Genomic DNA, 20,828 nt, shown 5'->3' on the forward strand with positions numbered 1-20,828 from the left:
CTTGCATGACCTTCTCATAAACAAACTAGGGAAATACAACCTAGATGGAGCTACGATAAGGTGGGTGCATAACTGGTTGGAAAATCATTCCGACACTGTCGTTATCAGTGTTTCACAGTCATGTTGGAAGGGTATAATAAGCAGGGTCCTGCAGGGTCGGTTCTGGGTCCGGTTCTGTTCAATATCTTCATCAACGATTTAGATAATGGCATAGAGAGTACACAAAGTTTGCGGACGATACCAAACTGGGTGGGGTTGCAAGTGCTTTGGATAGGATTAAAATTAAAAATGATCTAGACAGACTGGAGAAATGGTCTGAAGTAAATAGGATGAAATTCAATAAGGACAAATGCAAAGTACTTCACTTAGGCCTGGTCTAATCTAGCCTGTTATTTCGGAATTAGCCGAGTTATTTCGAAAAAAATGATTCCGTCCACATGACCAAATGGGTTTTTTTTATTTAAATGGCTCTTTAATTCGATTTCTGTACTCCACTTACCGAGGTGGAGTAGTGTTTAAACCGAGATTGCAATGCTGGGTTAAAGGTATTGTGGACACAAATCGACGTTATTGGCCTCCAGGAGCTATCCCAGGATGCGCCCTTGTGACCGCTCTGGTCAACACTCTCAACTCCAATGCACTAGCCAAGTGGGCAGGAAAAGCCCCGGGAACTTTTGAATTTCATTTCCTGTTTGGTCACCATCAGCACAGGTGACCATCAGCACAGTCCAGCATCACAGGCGACCACGCAGAGTCCACCATCACAGGAGATCATGCAGTCCCGGATTAGCAGACAAGCCCCACCATGGTCCGAATGGGAGGTACTGGATCTCGTTGCATGCTGGGGAGATGAGTCTGTTATGGCAGAACTACATTTCAAAAAAAGAAACACAATTGCCTACGCTAAAGTCTCCAGGGCCGTGACAGAAAGAGGCTACTCCAGGAACACAGAGCAGTGTCGTACAAAAATCAAGCTGAGGCAAGTGTACCAAAAAGCCTGGGAGGCAAACAGGTGCTCTGGGTCACAGCCCCATACATTCCACTTTTACCGTGAGCTCCACGCAATTATGGGGGTGATGCCACCACTACCCCACCACTGTCCATGGACACCTGCAAGGGGGGGGAGTTGCACGGAGAGAGGAGGAAGAGACATTGGAGGACGAAGAGGAGGAGGAGGACGACGACAATGCACAGGTGGCAAGTTGGGAATCCGTTTTCCCCCTAGCCAGGAACTAACCTTAACACTGGATCCAGTAGCCTCCCCTCACTCCCAAGGTGGGCTCCTGTTCCATGACCCTGGAGAAGGTACTTCTGGTGAGTGAAAGCCTGATCGGAGCCACGCAGTGGGGGATACGAGGGGGGAACCCAGCTACGCTAGGTTGTTTGCGTTCACAGTAAATGGCTCATTCCTGCTCTGAGCCTGACCGGAGCTACGCGGTGGGGGGTGGGGTGTTGTTGTGTGCAGTGAACATCCCAGAGAGCCCGCAGGCCCTCCTTTTATATGGTAAAACCACCAGGCATTGCTTGCTGTGGGAAAGGGGGCCCAGCAGTTTGAAAGCATTGAAATGAATGTTGAAGAAGCAGAACCCTGCGTGCCCCTAGGGGCTGCCTGCAAGATTAATTCTGTTGTCCAGCTGTTTCCAATGGCTTACTCACACCAAAGTGCCTCCTTTGTTCTCTGCAACGTATTTTTTAAAATACTACCCTCCCCTTTTCTCCTCTCATTGGTGCAAATGTTTCAACGTGGCCCCTATCTACTCTGTCCCAGAGGCTAGTCCAGATTAGAAGGCAGAAAAAATGAACTTGGGACAACATTTTCATCAAGCTCATGCAGTCCTCCCGCACTGATAGGGCCCAGCTGAATGCATGAATGCAAACAATTGCGAAGTCCCGTAAAGCATTACAGGAACACGAAAACAGGAGGGAGACCCGTGATGAAAGCAAGCAGGATGCTATGGTCAAGCTCAAGGGGGAGCAAACTGACATGCTCCGCTGTATGGTGGATCTAATGCGGGAAAAGCAGCAAGACCACAGACTTCCGCTGCAGGCTCTGTATAATCAAACTCCCTCCTCCCCAAGTTCCATAGCCTCCTCACCCAGACGCCCAAGAACACGAGGGGGGAGGCTACGGGGACCCACACACTCAACCCCAGATGATCGCCCAAGCACCAGAAAGCTGGCATATGCGAACTTTTGATTTAGTTTCTGGACTTGTCCTTCCTTCCTCCTCCATCCCTCTATCCCCCTACCCTCAAGTCTACCTTATAATTGCTCTCAATGTGTTGTGCATCAAATAATAAAGAAGAGTTTTTAAACAGTTTTGACTTTATTTCCTTTCACATATATAGGGTGCAGGTAACTTCAAGAGAAACAAACATGACTGTCACACCGTACCCTGCCCAGTCATGAAACTGGCTTTCAAAGCTTCTCTGATGTACAGCGCGCCTTGCTGCACTCTTCTAATCGCCCTGTTTGGCTGTGCGAAATTGGCAGCCAGGCGAGTTGCCTCAACCTCCCACCCTGCCATAAAAGTCTCCCCCTTACTCTGACAGATATTGTGGAGCACACAACAAGCAGCAATTACAATTGGAATACTGGTTGTGCTGAGATCTAACCAAGTCAGTAAACTGTGCCAGTGCCCTTTCAAACGTCGAAAAGCACACTACACCACCATTCTGCACTTACTCAGTCTATAGTTGAACTGCTCTTACTACTGTCCAGGGTGCCTGTGTATGGCTTCATGAGCCATGGCATTAAGGGGTAGGCTGGGCCCCCGAGGATAACTATAGGCATTTCAACATCTCCAACAGTAATTTTCTGGTCTGGGAAGTAAGTCCCTTCCTTCAGCTGTTCAAACAGACCAGAGTTCCTGAAGATGCGAGTGTCATGTACCTTTCCCCGCCATCCCACATTGATGTCGGTGAAACGTCCCTTGTGATTCACCAGTGTTTCCAGCACCATGGAAAAAGTACCCCTTGAGGTTTATGAACTGGCCGCCATGGTATGCTGGGGCCAAGATGGGGATATGCATTCCGTCTATCGCCCCACTGCAGTTAGGGAACCCCAGCGCATTAAAGCCATGCACAGTGGTCTGCACATTTCCCAAAGTCACTACCCTTGATAGCAGCTGCTCAATGATTGCGTTGGCTACTTGCAGCACAGCAGCCCCTACAGTAGATTTGCCCACTCCAAACTGATTCCCAACTGACCGAGCTGTTGGGTGTTGCAAGCTTCCACAGTGCTATGGCCACTCGCTTCTCAATGATCAGGGCTGCTCTCATTATGGTGTCTTTGCGCTTTAGGGCAGGGGCCAGCAAGTCACAAAGTTCCATGAAAGTGGCCCTATGCATACGAAAGTTTCGCACCCACTGGGAATCATCCCAGACCTGCAACACTATGCGATCCCACCACTCTGTGCTTGTTTCTCGGGCCCAGAATTGGCATTTCACGGCATGAACCTGGCCCAATGTCACCATGATCTCCCAATCACCAGATGCCGTGCATCTAGGAACGTCTGAGTCCACGTCCTCATCAGTATAGTAATCGCACTGTCGTCACTTCCTTGCCCGGTTTTGCAGGTACTGAACATACTGCTGGATAATGCAGGAGGTATTTACAATGGTCAAAACTGCAGCAGAGATCTGAGCGGGCTGCATGTTCGCTGTGCAATGGCACCTGCATGGGTAATCCTTGAAAAAGGGCACAAAATTAATTGTTCGGTTCAAGATGGCCGATAAAAGGTGGTAAATGATTGTCTTCTGTAGCTTCCACAGGAGCCCAGGACAGCTTCCGCCGCTTTCTCCAGATTGTCTGTGTGGCTCTGTTCACGATGGCCGAGAAATAGCAGGGAATTGTTGCCTTCTGTATCTTCCACGGGAGCCCAGGACCGACAACGTGGAAAAAGCGGTGAAAGCAGAGTTTGCGGCGGAAGCTGTGTGGTTCTGTTCATGATGGCCGAGAAATGGCTAGATGAAACAGTAGATAGAAAGAGGAGAGGACATTCGAAGTGGATTCAACATACCAGGAGACTGGCGGTGCACCATGCTGCACCATCTGCTGGCAGCATGGTGTCTGCCGTAGCTTTCACGGAGGGAGGAGCGAGTGACCCCCCCCCCCGAAAAACTCACGAGAATGTTTTTGCCCCATCATGCACTGGGAGCTTAACCCACAATTCCAAGGGGCAGTAAAGACTACGGGAACTGTGGGATAGCTGCCACAGTGCAATGCTCTGCCATTCGATGCTAGCCTCGGTACCGTGGCACTCTGCTAAATTCACGTGCTTTAGTGGGGACACAACATCAAATGTATGATCTCGATTCAGGAAATTCGAATAAAATAACTTGGAATTAATTTCATACTGTGACGTACCCTTAGGAAGGAACAATCAGTTGCACACATACAAAATGGGAAATGATTGCCTAGGAAGGAATACTGCGGAAAGGGATCTGGGGGTCATAGTGGATCACAAGCTAAATGTGAGAGTCAACAGTGTAACGCTGTTGCAAAAAAAGCAAACATCATTCTGGGATGTATTAGCAAGAGTATTGTAAGCAAAACACGAGAAGTAATTCTTCTGCTCTACTCCATGCTGATTAGGCCTCAGCTGGAGTACTGTGTCCAGCTCTGGGCACCACATTTCAGGAAAGATGTGGACAAATTGGAGAAAGTGCAGAAGAGAGCAGCAAAAATGATTTAAGGTCTAGAAAACATGACCTATGAGGGAAGATTGAAAAAATCGGGTTTGTTTAGTCTGGAGACGAGAAAACTGAGAGGGGACATGATAATAGGTTTCAAGTACATAAAAGGTTGTTAGAAGGAGGACGGAGAAAAATTGTTTTTCTTAACCTCTGAGAATAGAACAAGCAGCAGTAGGGTTAAATTGCAGCAAGGGAGGCTTAAACTGAACATTAGGAAAAACTTCCTAACTGTCAGAGTGGTAAAGCACTGGAATAAATTGCTTAGGGAGGTTCTAGAATTTCCATCATTGGGGATTTTTAAGAGCAGGTTGGACAAAAACCTGTCAGGAATGGTCTAGATAATACTTAGTTCTGCCTTGAGTGCAGGGGCTGGACTAGATGACCTCTCAAGGTGCCCTCCAGTTCTCTGATTCTAGCTGCTCGCAGAGGTATCAGGGTGGCAGGAGGCATTTGAGGGTGCCATGTGAGGAATGAACATGGGCAAGGCTGGAGTGCAGGATTTGGTGTGACCATCAAAGGTGTGGCGTAGCTATAAAATGGAAGTGGAGTCTTGGAAGACATGACAATGTTGTCAGCGACCCAGTGATTGCAAAGATCAGGAGAGATCAGGCTAAAGCAAGGAAATGCTGGAGGCAATCCTTGAGATACTGAGCGAAGAACAGTAAGCATTGCTAGCAGCAACCACTTGCGGTTTTTTGATCACACTAAGATAAAAAGTGATATTTAACCCCCCATAGGATTCAATGCCCAACTTATGTGTCACAATTCAACTTGCCCTATCTACACTAGAGTTTTAAAATATGTTAAATAAAATGTATTAGCTAATATATCTTAAAAACAACTTTCATCCTACTGTGGACAAACCCTTGGAGACAGAAGGTTTGAATTCAGAAGCAACGGAAATCATCGGAAGCCATATTAGCATCTTTTCTTTTGTAGAACTCCACACAAACCTATGTGCCAGCTGACCCTTAATTGTTGGATTTGTTCAGAGGCAGAGGGCTTCGAAAAGCAAAACAACTGTTTGACTTGCAAATCAACACTCAGATTGCAGCAAAGAGAAGTGAAAAACTGGAAGCCTCTATCTATTGCTGAAACCTGAGCTGTGACTTTCTTAGCCTCAACTGTGGCTGCAGCTCTGGTTTCAGCCTCATTTTTCCAATAAAAAGAGGAAAGTCAGGATCTGACATTTCTAACATTCAGAAAAGGGCAGAAAAAATTATGGATTCTTTAAGTTTCATAAAACAGCAGTAAAGGGCACAAACATTTTAATTTTTTTTTTAAAACTTCATGGTTAACCTCTGATAAATGCAATGTTTGCTTTGGGCCAAATCCTGCACTCCTGCCTGCAGCCGAGGAAGTCTCTAATTGCAGATGAGCTGGTGTGGGTCTGACGCAAATAAACCCCAAACCCCACGCACAGCCTAGCTCTGTTCTGCAGACTCCCTGGGCTGTTTTTATTGTGGAATCGCACAAAGGTCCTGATTGGGAGTGGACCTTATTGTATGTAAGCACTGTGAACACACGCTGGAAGACATGGACCCTGCCCCAAAGAATTTACAATTCCGTGTACTCAGGTTCTGTGGACAAATCAGAAGAGGAGCAGGGTAGGGACCAATGGATTTACTGCCCTTTTCCCCTTCCCCATCTACACACCCACTGGTACTATCACAATATTTCACAAGTGTACATAGCAATGAAGATTTCACATTTTAGGGCAATTCCTGCTCCTCCTCTGAAGGCACAGAGAACCCCTGGCAGTGAAGCTAATGTATGTGTGGGGAAGGGAGTGGGGAGGAGGGAGGGAAAGGAGGATTTGGAGTACTGTGCCAGGGATACACATATCCCATAGGCCCAGAGGATTCACTACAGTCCAATCTTCTGGTGCGCACTCAAGTGATGGTGGGATGCATTGGACTACAGAACACTTCTTCAATCAGTGGGCTAATGTAGCTCTGCAGAGTGGCTAAGAAAAGATACAGCTTCCCTCTCATCTGCCAAGCCAAAGCTACTGGGTAGAGTGGGGTGGGTGGCTAGCAAGAGGATTTGGCCTTTGTAAACCCTCAAAATGCCATTCTGGTATTCCCATTTTTTAAACCACAGGATTGGTTTATTATTATTATTATTATACACAGGAAAGTTTGTGCTAATGCATGCCACATTCTTGCAAGGAAAAATTATTCAGCACGTTCAGCTCTTTTTTTGCTCTGGGAATATTTCCCACTGGAGTAGAACACCGACATACAGCCTGCAGGTAAAACTACTCCAAGAAAATGTGTTTTGTTGTTTTTATAAACTAGCTATCGGGAAACAAGCTAAAATCAAGATTAATCTCTGCAGTTTAGCATAAAATGCCTTCCCCTAAGTCCATACAAATGTACATACTTGATTTTACATTATGTTGTTTCAGTTCTTAAGGTACTTAGTCCTTAAAATAATTACTTACCAGTCTCTTTTGCTGAAGCTGTTCTCTTAGTAATCTGTCTTCTGGTAAAACATCACATAAAAGAAAATAATTGTCCTGTTCCTCTGTTAAGAGATTAGGAAATAAATGTAAAGGAGGCATTTGCAGCTGTTTTGCATATTGTGATAAAGTTCCTCCTCTGCCTTGATGGGGCCTGCGCTTATTGGCGGATTTTGCTAGCCTCAGGGTATGTCTACAGTGCGGGATTAGTCCGATTTTAAATAAACCGGTTTTATAAAACAGACTGTATGAGGTCGAGTGCACGCGGCCACACTAAGCACATTAATTCGGCGGTGTGCGTCCATGGTCCGAGGCTAGCATCGATTTCCGGAGCGTTGCAGCGTTGCACTCTGTAGTGTAGCTAATTTCCGTAGCCTATCCCATAGTTCCCGCAGTCCTCCCCCGCCCCTTAGATAGAATTTTGGGGTTGAGATCCCAGTGGGCTTGATGGGATGGCAAAAATCATTGTCTGCGGGTGGTTCTGCAGGTAAATGTCGTCAGTCATTCCTTCCTCCGGGGAAAGCAGTGGGCAGACAATCATTTCAGCGCCCTTTTTTTCCTGGATTGCCCTGGCAGATCCATAGCACAGGCAACCATGGAGCCCGTTCAGCATTTTTGTTTTTTTTACAGTCACCTGTATGTGTACTGGATGCGTGGACAGAGGCGATTACTGCAGCGCTTACACAGCAGCATTCATTTGCTTTTGCATGATAGCAGAGACGGGTTATCAGTCGTTCTGTACACCGTCTGCTGCCAGAGTAAATTGGCAATGACGATGACGGTTATTCTGTTTCCTCTGTACTGTCTGCTGCTACTCATGGGTTGCCCCTGGCTGAGATCGCCGTGGGGCTCAAAGGCAAAACTGGAATGATTCCCCGAGGTCAATCCCTCCTTTATGGTTTCTAAAAAATAGAGTCAGTCCTGCCTAGAATATGGGCAAGTGTTACTAGAGAACCAGTGTATCAGAGAGCACATAAGCTGCTCTGTGTCAGATCCCAACTAGAAATGATGAGCTAACATGCCGATTCATCAGGGGGGTGCCCTGCAACAACCACCACCCGTTGCTTCCCCTCCCCCAACCTTCCTGGGCTACCGTGGCAGTGTCCCCCCCATTTGTGTCTGAAGTAATAAAGATGCAGGAATAAGAAACACTGAGTTTTTGACTTTAAAAATTGAGGGGAGGCAGCCTCCCGGGTGCTATGATAGTCCAGGCAGGACATTAAGCGGTGTGGGGAGAGGAGCCCAGCATCCACTGCTATGATAGTCCAGGCAGTACAGAATCTTTTCTTTACACATGAAGGGAGGGGCTGATTGAAGCTCAGCCCCCAGTTGCTATGAATGAGGACGGTTACCGAGCGTTCTGTACCAGATCTACTGGGAATGACCAGGAACTCATTCCTATTTTTCCCAGGCGCCGCCCCCCCGGCCGCCTCACCTCAGGCCAGCCAGGGGTATTCAGCAGTTATCATCATAGGAGCACTCTATGCGGGTGATAAGGACTGTTACCAGTCCTACTGCACCATCTGCACAATCAGGGAGGGGAAGGAGCGACATACATGTGCTTCCACTGCTGCAGCATCGTGTCTACCAGCAGCATTCAGCAGACATAGGTGACATTGAAAAGAAGTCAAGAAACGATTTCTTTCCTTTTCTTTCACGTGGTGGGGGGGAGTAAACTTGAGGAGCTTAACCTGAAACCACGCGTGACAATGTGTTTGAACCTACAGGCATTGGCGAGCTTCAGCCAAAATGCAAATACTTTTTCGCGAGACTGCTGTGGACTGTGCGGATAGGCTGGAGTCCTCAAGTACCCCCTCCCTCCTATGAGCGTCCATTTGAGGTCTCTGGCTTTCCATTACCACTTGTCACGGCAGGCACTGTGTAGGCCTTGTGAGATTTTTTTTCAAACGCTTTGTCATTTTGTCTCCTGTATGGAGCTTGAGATAGAAACAGATTGTTGTCCCATACAGCGATCAGATCCAGTATTCTCCGTTACAGATCCATGCTGGGAGCTCTTCTTTGGGATTTGGGACTGCATTGCCACCCGTGCTGATTCAGAGTCCATGCTGGGCAAACAGGAAATATCGAATGTCAAACAGTTCGCATTGGGGCTTTTTCCTGATTTACCTGGCCAACAGCATCCAAGTTCAGATTGCTTTCCAGAGCGTCCAGTGGTGCATTGTTGGGTACCACCTGGAGGCAATACCGTCGATTTGCAGCCACCCTAACCCTAATCGTGATATGGTAATACCGATTTCAGCGCTAATCCCCTCATTGGGGAGGAATACAGAAATCGATTTAAAGAGCCCTTTATATCGATATAAAGAGCGTTGTAGTGTGGACGGGTACAGCGTTAAATCAGTTTAACGCTGCTAAAATCGGTTTAAACGCGTAGTGTAGACCAGGCCTCAGAGAGCTTCCTGTGTTTGATCAGGAGTTGGGAGGTTTTGGGGGGAACTCGGCCTGCCCTCTACCCGAGGTTCCAGCCCTGGGCCCTGTGGACTGCAGCTGTCTAGAGTGCCTTCTGGAACAGCTACACAACAGCTACAATTCTCTGGGCTACTTCCCATGGCCTCCTCCCAACACCTTCTTTGTCCTCATCACAGGACCTTCCTCCTGATGTCTGTTAATGCTTGTACTCCTCAGTCCTACAGCAGTACGTCCTCTCACTCCCTTACGCACACAGCACTAACTGGAGTGAGAGCCTTTTTATACTAGGTGTCCTGATTAGCCTTAATTAATTCTAGCAACTTCCCAATTAGCTACAGGTGTCCTAATTAGCCTGCCTGCCTTAACTGGTTCTAGCAAGTTCCTGAGTGTTCTGGAATAGTCCCTGTTATCTTACCCCGGGAAAAGGGACCTGCTTAACCTGGAGCTAATGTATCTACCTTCGACCACTCTCTTGTAGCCATCTGGCCTGACCCTGTCACAATATATTCTGCCCTGTAACATGCTCAACCTTTATTTTTTCCCTCAGCCTCAGACAGAATTCGACTGTTTCAGTTAAACATTTTAAAAATTAATGTAATTTTCATTTTAAGAGAACTACAGTTTTTTTTTTACATTGCTGGAGTTATTTGTGGGTCAAAGCCAGACATAGCTAGGTAAAATCTCATTAATATAAATGGACTTGCGGCCATTTACACCACCAGTCAATTTATATAAGGCCAGAACGTGCATGGCCCTTGCACTGTCTTGCGCCCCCTCTGCTGTATATATGTTCTTATATTGCCCTTGTCACTGTCGTAGCCGAACATGTTCTAGTTGTGTATTTAATGATGCAACTAACATCTGCCATGTGTGGTTAGCTCTCTCGCTCTCTTTCGCTCGCCAGAAAGAAAATTGTGTGTGTGTGTGGGGGAAATAGTGTTTTATTTTTATATACACATCGCTATGAGTTTATATTAAAGAAAACAAGGTTGAAGAAGTTTGACCTGAACTGGGAGACAGAGGTGGTCAGGTTTGTGATGGTCCTTAGTTTCTGAGGGAGCTCATTCAACAGCCTAGGACTGGCCCCTGAGAATGATCTGTCTCCTGCCCAGACAGAATGTTCCATGGTGCCAGGGAAGCAGAGCTGTCGACCACAGTGTTCATCCCGACGCTGTAGATGATCTTTTGCAGAGGCCAGACACAACTGCCGTCTTGGCACTCTTAGCGCACTGAATAGTTCCTCCTGTGGCAATACTTCCCACAGAATGTATCCGACGAAGTGGTTATTCACCCACTAAAGCTCATGCTCCAATACATCTGTTAGTCTATAAGGTGCCACAGGACTCTTTGCTGCTTTTACAGATCCAGACTAACACGGCTACCCCTCTGATACTTCCCACAGAGTGGGAGAAGAAGTGAGGCCATGACCCAACTGTGAATAAGAGTTAGCCACAGAGGCAGGATGTGCAGAGCTGAAGTAGTTCAGTGGGTGTGCTTCCCTGCACATTGAGGCAGCTCTGTGAGAACTGTGCCTCCCATTCATACAGCCGGTATCTGAGCTCCCTTTGCAGAGCACTGCTGCTTCCAGGGCTTGATCCTTGAAGTTGCGGAGCACCCTGGCCCAGATCCAGCAAAACACTCAAGCATGTACTTAGGCTCGCTCCTTTCAGCCGAACATTTAAGCGCATGTTTAAATCCCACTGAAGTCAGTGGACCTAAGCATGCACGTAAGTGCTGAGCTGAACAGGTAGGAGCTTACACGTGTGGTTAAAGTTAAGCACATACTTAAGTACTTTGCTGGACTGGTGCCTGATTGCTCACTATTTTAAAGGACTGTGTCTGTAGCACAGGCCACAGTGTATCAGGTAAGGAAATGAGCAGTGTAGACAAGGAGCGCACTTACCTATTGGAGCTTCTGAATTTGTTCTTATCACACTACAGAAATCTGTGATGGGCTGCTCTGTGAATCTCTTCTTCCAATATAAAATGTATCTTTAAAAAAAAAAAAGTGTGCATGTGTGAAGGAGGAGCCTTTACTATAAAATACTGTATTTCCTAAACTACTGGTCCACTGTCTCCTACTCCTACTCCTATCCTTTTAAATCTTATTTCAGGGTTTTTTTAAATGTAAAATTACTTATCCAAATGCTGGTTCTGTAGAGCTGCCATGCATTGTGAGACTATATTTTAATAAAGTGATATTGTTCTCCAGTTCATGAAAGTTATTGAGATTCACTGAAGCAGATTTCAGCAAAAACAGGCCTGATCCAAAGTTCACTGAAGTCAGTGAAAAAGACTTCTATTGGCTTCAATGATCTTTGGATCAAGCTTCACATAAGTAATGGGAGTTGGTCACATCTTTAGAAAGACCCATCACTTTTGGTTACATTTTTACTAAAAAGAAGAACTTCTACATTCCCAAAATACTAGCTATAAATGGGATATCCCTATATGTGATATCCCTTTACCGTTTCCATTTACTTTGGAGCAGACCTTAAAATAGGAAGATATTTTCATGTTTGTTTTTAAATTAGTGAACCTCTCCTACTCTGAAGTTCTAAGGAGAGTGATGCTGCATAACAAAAAATCAGGTTAGAAGTTCATCTCACAAGATTGCATTAACAGCACTCCAGTGTTTACTCTTTCTGGAACAGGTTAAGACTCAAAGTTATGAGACACATGCAAAAATACAAGACTTGATGAAGCAACAACTTGACAAACTTGAATGCTTTTAGACCAAATATTTGCTAATAGGCACACAAGGTATAGCAATGTCCAGTGTTTGGAAATCGAAGCTGGACAAATTCAAGTTTTTAACAGTGAGATTATTAACCACTGGAAGAATTTACCAAGGGTGTGGTAGATTCTCCTTCACTGGCAATTTTAAAATTAAGACTGGATGTTTTTCTAAAGGATATGCTCCAGTTCAAACAAAAACTGAATCAGGGAAATTCTATAGAGGGTGTTTTATGCAAGTGATCAGATATTAGAGCAGAGGCCCTCAAACTGTGGGGCAGGAACATTTGGGGGGTGTAGTGGAGCCCAGGCCAGCCCCCACGGGGAGTTGGGAGGAAGTGTCACACAGCTCCGCTCTGCTCCCAGCTCCGCTCTGGCCCCACCCCCAGCTGCAACCCAGGGTCCTGTCCCCGTGCCCATCCCCACCCACAGCCTTGGCTCCTGACCCCAGGCCAGCAGCAACTCTGCACCCAACCCTGGCCGTGGCTCCATTCCTGGCCCTGGCCCTGCTCCTGCCTCAGACCTGCCTCTAGCTGTGTCCCCAGTCTCTGCCCCCTTATCCCTATCCCTGTCCCCGTCCCCAGGGGGAAAGCAGGTTGCAGACGGGGGTAAGGGGAGCATGATGCTGAAAAGTTTGGGGACCACTGCACTAGAGGATCACAGTGATTCCTTCTGGCCTTATAATCAGTTAATTATGGCTACATTCATAGGGAAATATAGCAATCCAAGGGCCTGTCTACACAACACTTAGTTTCCAGCAAACTAGGGTGTTAATCTTGTTGGATTAAAAGTAATAATTCATAATTTATGTTGTAGAAAAAGTAAGAAAGAATGATTCCAGAACAGACCCTGGATTTAGCCTGACCATTAGAAAGAAATATGTCAGCCTGCTCTCTCAACCTGCTGAGTTTGTGCTAATTGAAACAGGCCTGCCAGTTTGCAAGGTCTGTGCTAACTGTAGAAAAACATCCAGAGACAAAAGAGTTTGTTCTAAAAGTAACAAGATAACACCTGTCCTTTATGGCTGGTACAACTTTGTTTTCCTGAACTCCAGAATCAGATTTGTGAACCGCCTCCACTCTTGCATGCTTATCTTGTTTGTTTCCTTTTAGATGTAACAAGTGGGATAAATAGACTTATTGAAGTCTGCCATGTCCCACTGATTTTAGAATGATTATGTTAAAGGATGGGTAGCTGATAAATGCAGATGTGACAGAATATACGTTGGAGTGTGAGTGTGACTGTATGTATGATTGAATGAGGAATGAAAGATTACAGGTTGAGGTGCCAGCCTTAAAATAAGACTGTTAGGCTGAAGAATACAGTGGATGAGATAGCCCGATAACCCGGAGGGCATACTTGCCCTCGGGACAGAGGGGCTGAAGAGCCAAGGAACAAGATGACAACGCATTGTCATTTCATCATTGCTGTGCCATCTGCGTGATTGACTATCACCTCAAATGTGAGAATAGTGATTGATTATCACGTCAAAAATGAAAACAACATGATGAAGCAAACCCTGTAAACTTGTAAGAGGATAAATCCCTATAAAAACAGACCCTGAAGGCTGAGGACTTTGGGTCTGAGTCTGCAAACCAACTTCCAGAAGAATCAGATACACATCTGACAAGGCCCTGCTCCCTCCATGCATCCAGGCCACCTGGCCAGTGGCTTGGCACGAGCAACTCTAGGGCTGGTAACTATGATAACAACCTTGCAGAACCTGTGTGTGTATAAATGAATGTGTGACTGTGAAATTGAATGGAATGTTATAGGTATAACTGACTGCTTACTATGCTTCTTTCTGTATTCACAACAAACGCAGCATATTGCCTTATACCCTTTAATAAGATCCTGCTGCTTTTTATTTTCTTGGTATAACAATCTGCCCTGCACTAAGTGTCCACTCAGACAGTACTGCCATGCTAAGCGTTCCAGAATGAGCTTTAATCCCATTTCAAAGCAGTAGGTCAAAGTGCACTGTGGAAATGTTAGTGCACTGCAGCAATGTCCACATGGACATTTAGTGTATGGCAGGCTAGTACACGGTTGTGTATACCCCAGTCTGCCACGAACAAAGTGTTTGTGTAAAGAAGCTCCAGGTCTCTCTGCTCTGAAACCGAAAGAACTTCCAAAATATCATAACCGCATCTCAACTTTAACAAAGACATAATGAATGTCTCTACAAGAAATTTGGGACAAAAAAAGAGACTCCACTCAGAGAAGATTGTTTTTGCAGAGAAACAAATTGAGGCCTGTAGCTAGGCTAACAGAAATAGAAATGCAGAAACTTCCTTCCCCTGCCAAAAAACAAAAACAACAACCCCTCCCCCCAACTCTAACCACCCTCAACTGGGAAAGGTTTCTCCAGAAAATCCTGCAACAACTGCAATTAATGTTTAAACCAAGATTTTGTTATTATTTATTACTTGTATTACAGTAGGATTAACAAGCCCTAACCAAGATGAGGGCCCCCATATGTTAGAAGTCACTGTACAAACAGATAAAAGACGGTCCTTGTTCCAAAAAGCTTACAGATGGCGGGGGCGGGGGGAAATGAAAACTAGAACACTCTACCTGCTAAATTCTAAAATTAAACAAGATCCTGAAAACACTTATATATGTGGTTAACTTTACTCAAGAGGTGACTCAGTGGGACGACTCATGAGCATAAGATCAGAGCCCAAATTGTCAGTGGAAATTATATTCTGTTAAGTAGATGCTAAGAATTTTTTAAAAAATACACGTTGGTAAGTTAAAACATTTCAGATACTATTGTTGTAAGGATCAATTAAAATTTTTACAACTGAACGACAGGAGAAAAATGTTTTTCTGTTTTTTTCAATTGGTTTATTTTGTGTATAGTCAAGTTTCCTTGTTGCCCTGAATAGTCATCTTCTAGGAGGAAATCTCCAGAGATTTGCAGGCTAAAATGCTGTGGACAAGAGGTCCCTACAGCTCCCTTCTACCCCAGCAAGCCCTTTCGATAGCTAAAGTCTAACCTCACAGGGCAGGAGTAACAGGGCTTATGCAGAACTGGAGATGGTACAGCAAGCAAGACAAAGAAGGCTGCAAAGTTGTAGCTTCACCATTTCACATCTTGCTGCCACTTTCAATCAGGTTTGGTTCCTTTCCACTTGCATTAGCAGAGCAGAGAATCTAAACAGCAATTTTCTAGAAAAGGTGATTTTAAATTACATTTCTGTTTAGCCTGAACAATCCCAATAGACCTTAATTAGCATTCCTTTAGTGAACACTTCTTTTTTTGTTTATATGAAGAAACTAGCATTATCTCCAAAGAAGACTGCATTCTTGCTCTCAGCATTAAAATGGAAACAAGTGCCATTATTTGATTTTAGCAATGTTAAGCTTACACTTCTGAACAATGAATGATTCTTAGGGTTTTATGTGGCCTACTTTTCATTTCCCATGTTTCATCTTAATCTTTCACATTAAACCACGGCATTTAGACATAAATCACTGCTCTGCGAGCCTGATCACAAGAATCTAGAAAAGTGGGTATTGTGTAAGTGCCAAGACCTACTTTGTTTCAACTGGATAATTTACCTACTAAAATGTATCATTCCAACAAAGCAAACAACAAAAGAGAGTATATAGGAGCCAGCCTGGTGGCCTAATACCACACACTACCATGTGGCAGGGTAGCGTTCCAAGCAAGAGATTATTCACAAATCCACATCTAGATGTGTGAGCCAGCTGGGCCTGAGCTGGATGCTGAGGAAAGAGCTGGGATGTCCAATGATGTAACTGTGGAAGGGGTCTCAGTAACACAGATATGACAATACTGCATGGCACAGTCAAGTGGAAATTATATGGAACAATATAGGCCTAATTGATATGACTACTTAGGCCAGTGGTCCCCAACCTTTTTGTGGCCAGTAGCACATTCATGTTTTCAGAAGAGTATGGCAGGTGCCAACAGTTTTTCAAGGCTTATTTTGTATTTGTACATTAAATAATATGAAAATTTAATATAACATAATATATGAATCCAGAGAGAAGAGAGAAGCTGGAGAGAAGCTGCAAGGACAAAGAACACCGGTGCCCACAGCCTGCAGTCCTGGAGTTGTCTGTCCCCGGCAGGCTCGAGACCGTGACTTCTCTCCAGCTTAAGCCACGGACCCGCACCTGCCTGGGATCGAGAACACCAGCGCCCACAGTCTGCAGTTCCGGAGTTCTCTGTCCCTAGCAGGCGCAGGGCCACAGCTTCTCTCTGGCTTAAGCCACAGCCCCGCACCTGCCAGGGACTGAGAACACCAGCGCCCGCAGCCTGGAGCCCTGGAGTTCTGTCCCCATCAGTCGCGGGGCCGCAGCTTGTCTCCCCTGCTAGGCACTAGGTGGGCACACAAATGCCATGGTGCCTGCGGGCACCATGTTGGGGACCACTGTCTTAGGCAATCCTTCCATCACTAAATTCTAAATTACTCACGCCCGACAGAGAACAAGACAAGATAGAAAGAACTAGCTAGAAAGTAGCCATGCAAAGATGGGAATAAGGCCTCAGAATGAGAGGAAGGTAGTCAAAAATAGAAAAAAAGTAGATAGACCAGAATGTGTGTCTAACAAGGATGCTGGTCCTTTGAATAAAATCAGGTCCAGCTCTCCTCCTCCAGTTCAGTTTGGTGTAATGAGGACAACGGAGGGGGAGGAAAGGGGGGTGGTCCCTCAGAAGCTATACATGAGAGACAGCCCAAAGGTGAAAGAGAACAGAGTCCAGAAAGAGAGAGTTCAGTAACCAGAGTCCGGAGAGGGAGTTCAGAAGAAGAGCAGAGTTGGCCTGAGAGTTTCATAAGAACGGCCATACTGGGTCAGACCAAAGGGCCATCTAGCTCAGTATCCTATCTTCTGACAGTGGACAATGCCGGGTGCACCCAGAGGGAATGAACAGAACAGGTAATCATCAATTGATCCATCCCATCACCCATTTCCAGCATCTGGCAGACAGAGGCTTGGGACACTTCCCTGTCCATCCTGGGAACTAGCTAACAGCTACTGATGGACCTATCCTCCATGAATTTATCTATTTCTATTTTGAACCTTGTTATAGTCTTGGCCTTTGCAACATCCTCTGGAGTTCCACAGGTTGACTGCGTTCTGTGAAAAAATACTTCCTTTTGTTTGTTTTAAACCTGCTGCCTATTAATTTCATTTGGTGACTCCTAGTTCTCGTGTTATGAGAAGGAGTAAATAACCCTTCCTTATTTATTTTCTCTACACCAGTCATGATTTTATAGACCTCTATCATATCCGCCCTTAGTTGTCTTTTTCCCAAGCTGAAAAGTCCCAGTCTTATTACTCTCTCCTCATATCGCAGACACTCCATACCCCTAATCATTTTTGTTGCCCTTTTCTGAACTTTTCCAATTCCAATATATCTTTTTTGAGATGGGGCGACCACATGTGCATGTAGTATTCAAGATGGGGGGGAACCATGGATTTATATAGAGGTGATATGATATTTTCTGTCTTCAGAGGGGATGCCTGAAAGAGGGAGTCGTGCGAGCTCCCTTGTTCAGCAGTGGAGCCAGATCAGGTGGGTGAAAACAGAGGGCAGTCGGGGTATGGGGGGGGGGGGGGGGTTCACCTACAAATTTCTCCAGGCCAGAGAGCCATGGCCAGAAATGGCTGGAGGTTGACAATAGCAGAAGGTGATGCCTGCTGGTTCTCTGAGTCAGGGAGCTGAAGCTAAACGGTCAGAGAGGGCAGAAGGCTGGAGAATGATGGAGAGGTGAGTCTGCTGATGTCTCCAGGCAAGAGCTGATAACTGGGAAGGAAACATAGCAGAGAAACGTTGCAGCCAGAGGGGCTGGAGTGAGGTGTGGTGCAAAACATCAGAGCTGTACCTGAGAGCTGTAGGCATGATGGGATGCTGGAGCTGTATTTGGTGTGTAGATGGACTGTTCAGATTGAAAAAGTGCATACAGAGGTTGGACAGGGCTGGGGAAACTGGACTATGGTTGTGGGACTTCCTGTAATAAATTTCTCTCTCTCAAAGGGCTATTTCTATTCTGAAAACTGGTGTGGAGATACTGTGGACTGCAGAAGAAAGGAGAAAGCAAGGTAGACTCATCTGTTCTGTCGTAGCCCATTACTGAAGGTGTGCCAGGAGGGCTGCCATACCATATACGATAATGAATGTGGGCAGGTGAAAGGACCACGGGAAGAGGGGAACTGTAAATGCGTAGAAAAGGAATATTGAGGCATCGGGCTCCTTGCAGAGCCCTTCCTGAGACCATGAGGGGACACCCTGGAGATGTCAGCCCTTTGACACAGTGTGCTTTATGAAATGAACAGAGCTTGTCAATACAAGAAAATAACTTCATCTGAAGAAACTGACATTGCTTTTGATTAGCTGGACAACTGGTTTCTTGCCAGTTGGCAATTCCTATGTCCTAACTAGCAATCACAATTACCAAGTCTTATGTTCTAAGTAACATACTATAAATAACATCAAACCAACACTGTTAGGTAGCAGTTTGCAAATGTCCCAAAAAAGTATCAAGAAGTTACATACCAGGTGATCTATGGTACACATCTTATTTACACATTTGCATGATCTATTTTAACTGAGAAAAATTTACCTTCTGAAATCCGCAACCAGCTTGATATCTGCTATGACAAGCTTGTGCTCAATAATCATGTGCTTCAGAAGTTGGTCTTGTTCTGCTCGCGGAGAACATTCTTCACAGAAAATACAAGGCACAGATGGAGACTCTTCCACAGCAGCTACACCACCTGGACTTTCTGGCAAAGACAGCGGCTCCAAAATATACTCACTATCTGAAGGAAACAAAAGTAAAAAAAAGAAAAAATCTTTGTTGGACTGCAATTTCTCCTTAAATCTCCAAAATAATCTTAAATAAACCAACATTCTTTCAAAAACCTATTTTGTATGGATGACTCGTAAGCAGTGTACTTAGAATCAGGAGCAAGGGAAAAGAGCTTTTGTTGCTTTAATCTGGCTTCCTCCAACAAAAGCAAGGAGCAAATTTATTAGCAAGGCCACCAAATGTTTCTTCCTCAAAGCCAGCCAATGGCTCCACTTCTAGAGTGGGTTGATGAGCTTTGATAGCACAGGGGTACAAACTCTAATTGTGATCCATGACTGACATTAAGGCAGGGTGTATGTGTCATGTAGTATGGTCTGGGTGATACGTATGTTGGTTATTAGCGCAGGGAAGTTTCTTCCCAAAAGCTGGACCTACTTTATTTTCTCAGAAACTAGCCCACATGCTGGTGTGTGTTAGGATGACAAGGAAGGTGAGGTAATATCTTTTATTGGGACAACTTCTGTTGGTGTGAGAGATGAGCTTTCGAACGCTTTCTCAGGTCTGTGTTAGGTTCATCACCCTGATAATAAAAGGTTAAATGGCGTAGAGTGGACTGTTGTTGCATGTGGATTTATCCCTGTTAGTACAGATCATCTCTTGTTTACAGGAACCTTTTATCACTCACTTTTGTATGATAATATAAATAATTTGTCTTATGCCACCAGGCATCTGTTAGTTTGACTGTCAAAATGTTTCTTGTTACACAGATGTGGTTCTTGCTCATGGAGAGGCCTCCACTGGAGGAGCTAGATCCGCTGAAACGTTTCTCAGCTACGCATGGGCTGGGAAAGGAGCTGTTATGACCCATATATTAAGGCATCACTATTTCCAGTGGCCAGTTTTGTACAATAGCAAATGGGAACAAGAGTACAGTTAATCATTTATTCAGGGCTAAGTCAATGACTGACCACCTTCTGGTTCATGGGGGTTTGGAGTTCATGGATTCCCCTCAGTAGATGGATGGGCTGGACTTGAAGCAGGGATGCCTCTTCTCCCTGTCCCACAACAGATTAGTGATGTGCCATACGGCCAGCATGCCCAAAATTTGTCGTCAATGGGATGATGGCCCAGATCCTTCGCTGGTGTAAATAAGCATACCTTCACAGAAGCCTGATATACAGCAACTGAGGCCTATACCAGCGGTCCCTATGAGTTTAGCTCAATAAAGGGCATCTCAGTAAGTTCCACTGGCTTGGAACTAATAAAACTGTGGCACTAATTTTCCAAAGAAATCTTCATGACAGAAGAACACTAGTTTCAAAGATACACAGACCGTAGGCTTTAAGCAATGAACATTAGAAAGCAAAGCTAAGTAAATCAGACACACCTCCTGTGTTCTGGCAAAATCAAGCAGTCGTTTTGACACGTTTGGCATGTAACCAGCTTCACAACTTGTTCAGCTGGATGGGTGGGGGAAGAGGGAACAAACCATTTTCTCTTTGTGATTCACACTACTGCAGGAACAGCACACTGGAAAATGATGCAGCTGCATTTGTGAAGCTCTCTTGATGATTCAGAAATTAATACATTTATCTCAAAGAAATCTTGCTTTAATCCAGCACTTTACTCTTACATAATATAGAGCACCTTTTATCAGAAAATCTCCAGGCGGACTGGAGAAGTGTAATTAACAAGACTAATAATACTTCC

The 20,828-nt window shown here is 45.2% G+C and overlaps 1 protein-coding gene across 2 annotated transcripts in view; it reads right to left on the reverse strand.

Annotated features, from left to right (window-relative positions):
* The window catches only part of ZNF277 (zinc finger protein 277), an 85,058-nt gene that overhangs the window by 31,022 nt on the left and 33,208 nt on the right, over positions 1 to 20,828 (reverse strand). For both annotated transcript variants that reach the window (XM_075065587.1, XM_032782927.2), the window contains exons 2-4: positions 18,930 to 19,128; positions 11,495 to 11,583; positions 7,144 to 7,226 (exon numbers count right to left, since the gene is read on the reverse strand). In XM_075065587.1, the coding sequence (XP_074921688.1) occupies positions 7,144 to 7,226; positions 11,495 to 11,583; positions 18,930 to 19,128 (371 nt within the window). The remainder of the gene's footprint in view (positions 1 to 7,143; positions 7,227 to 11,494; positions 11,584 to 18,929; positions 19,129 to 20,828) is intronic.

Source organism: Chelonoidis abingdonii, chromosome 1 (genome assembly GCF_003597395.2).
Source record: "Chelonoidis abingdonii isolate Lonesome George chromosome 1, CheloAbing_2.0, whole genome shotgun sequence".
Taxonomy (NCBI): Eukaryota; Metazoa; Chordata; order Testudines; family Testudinidae; genus Chelonoidis; species Chelonoidis abingdonii.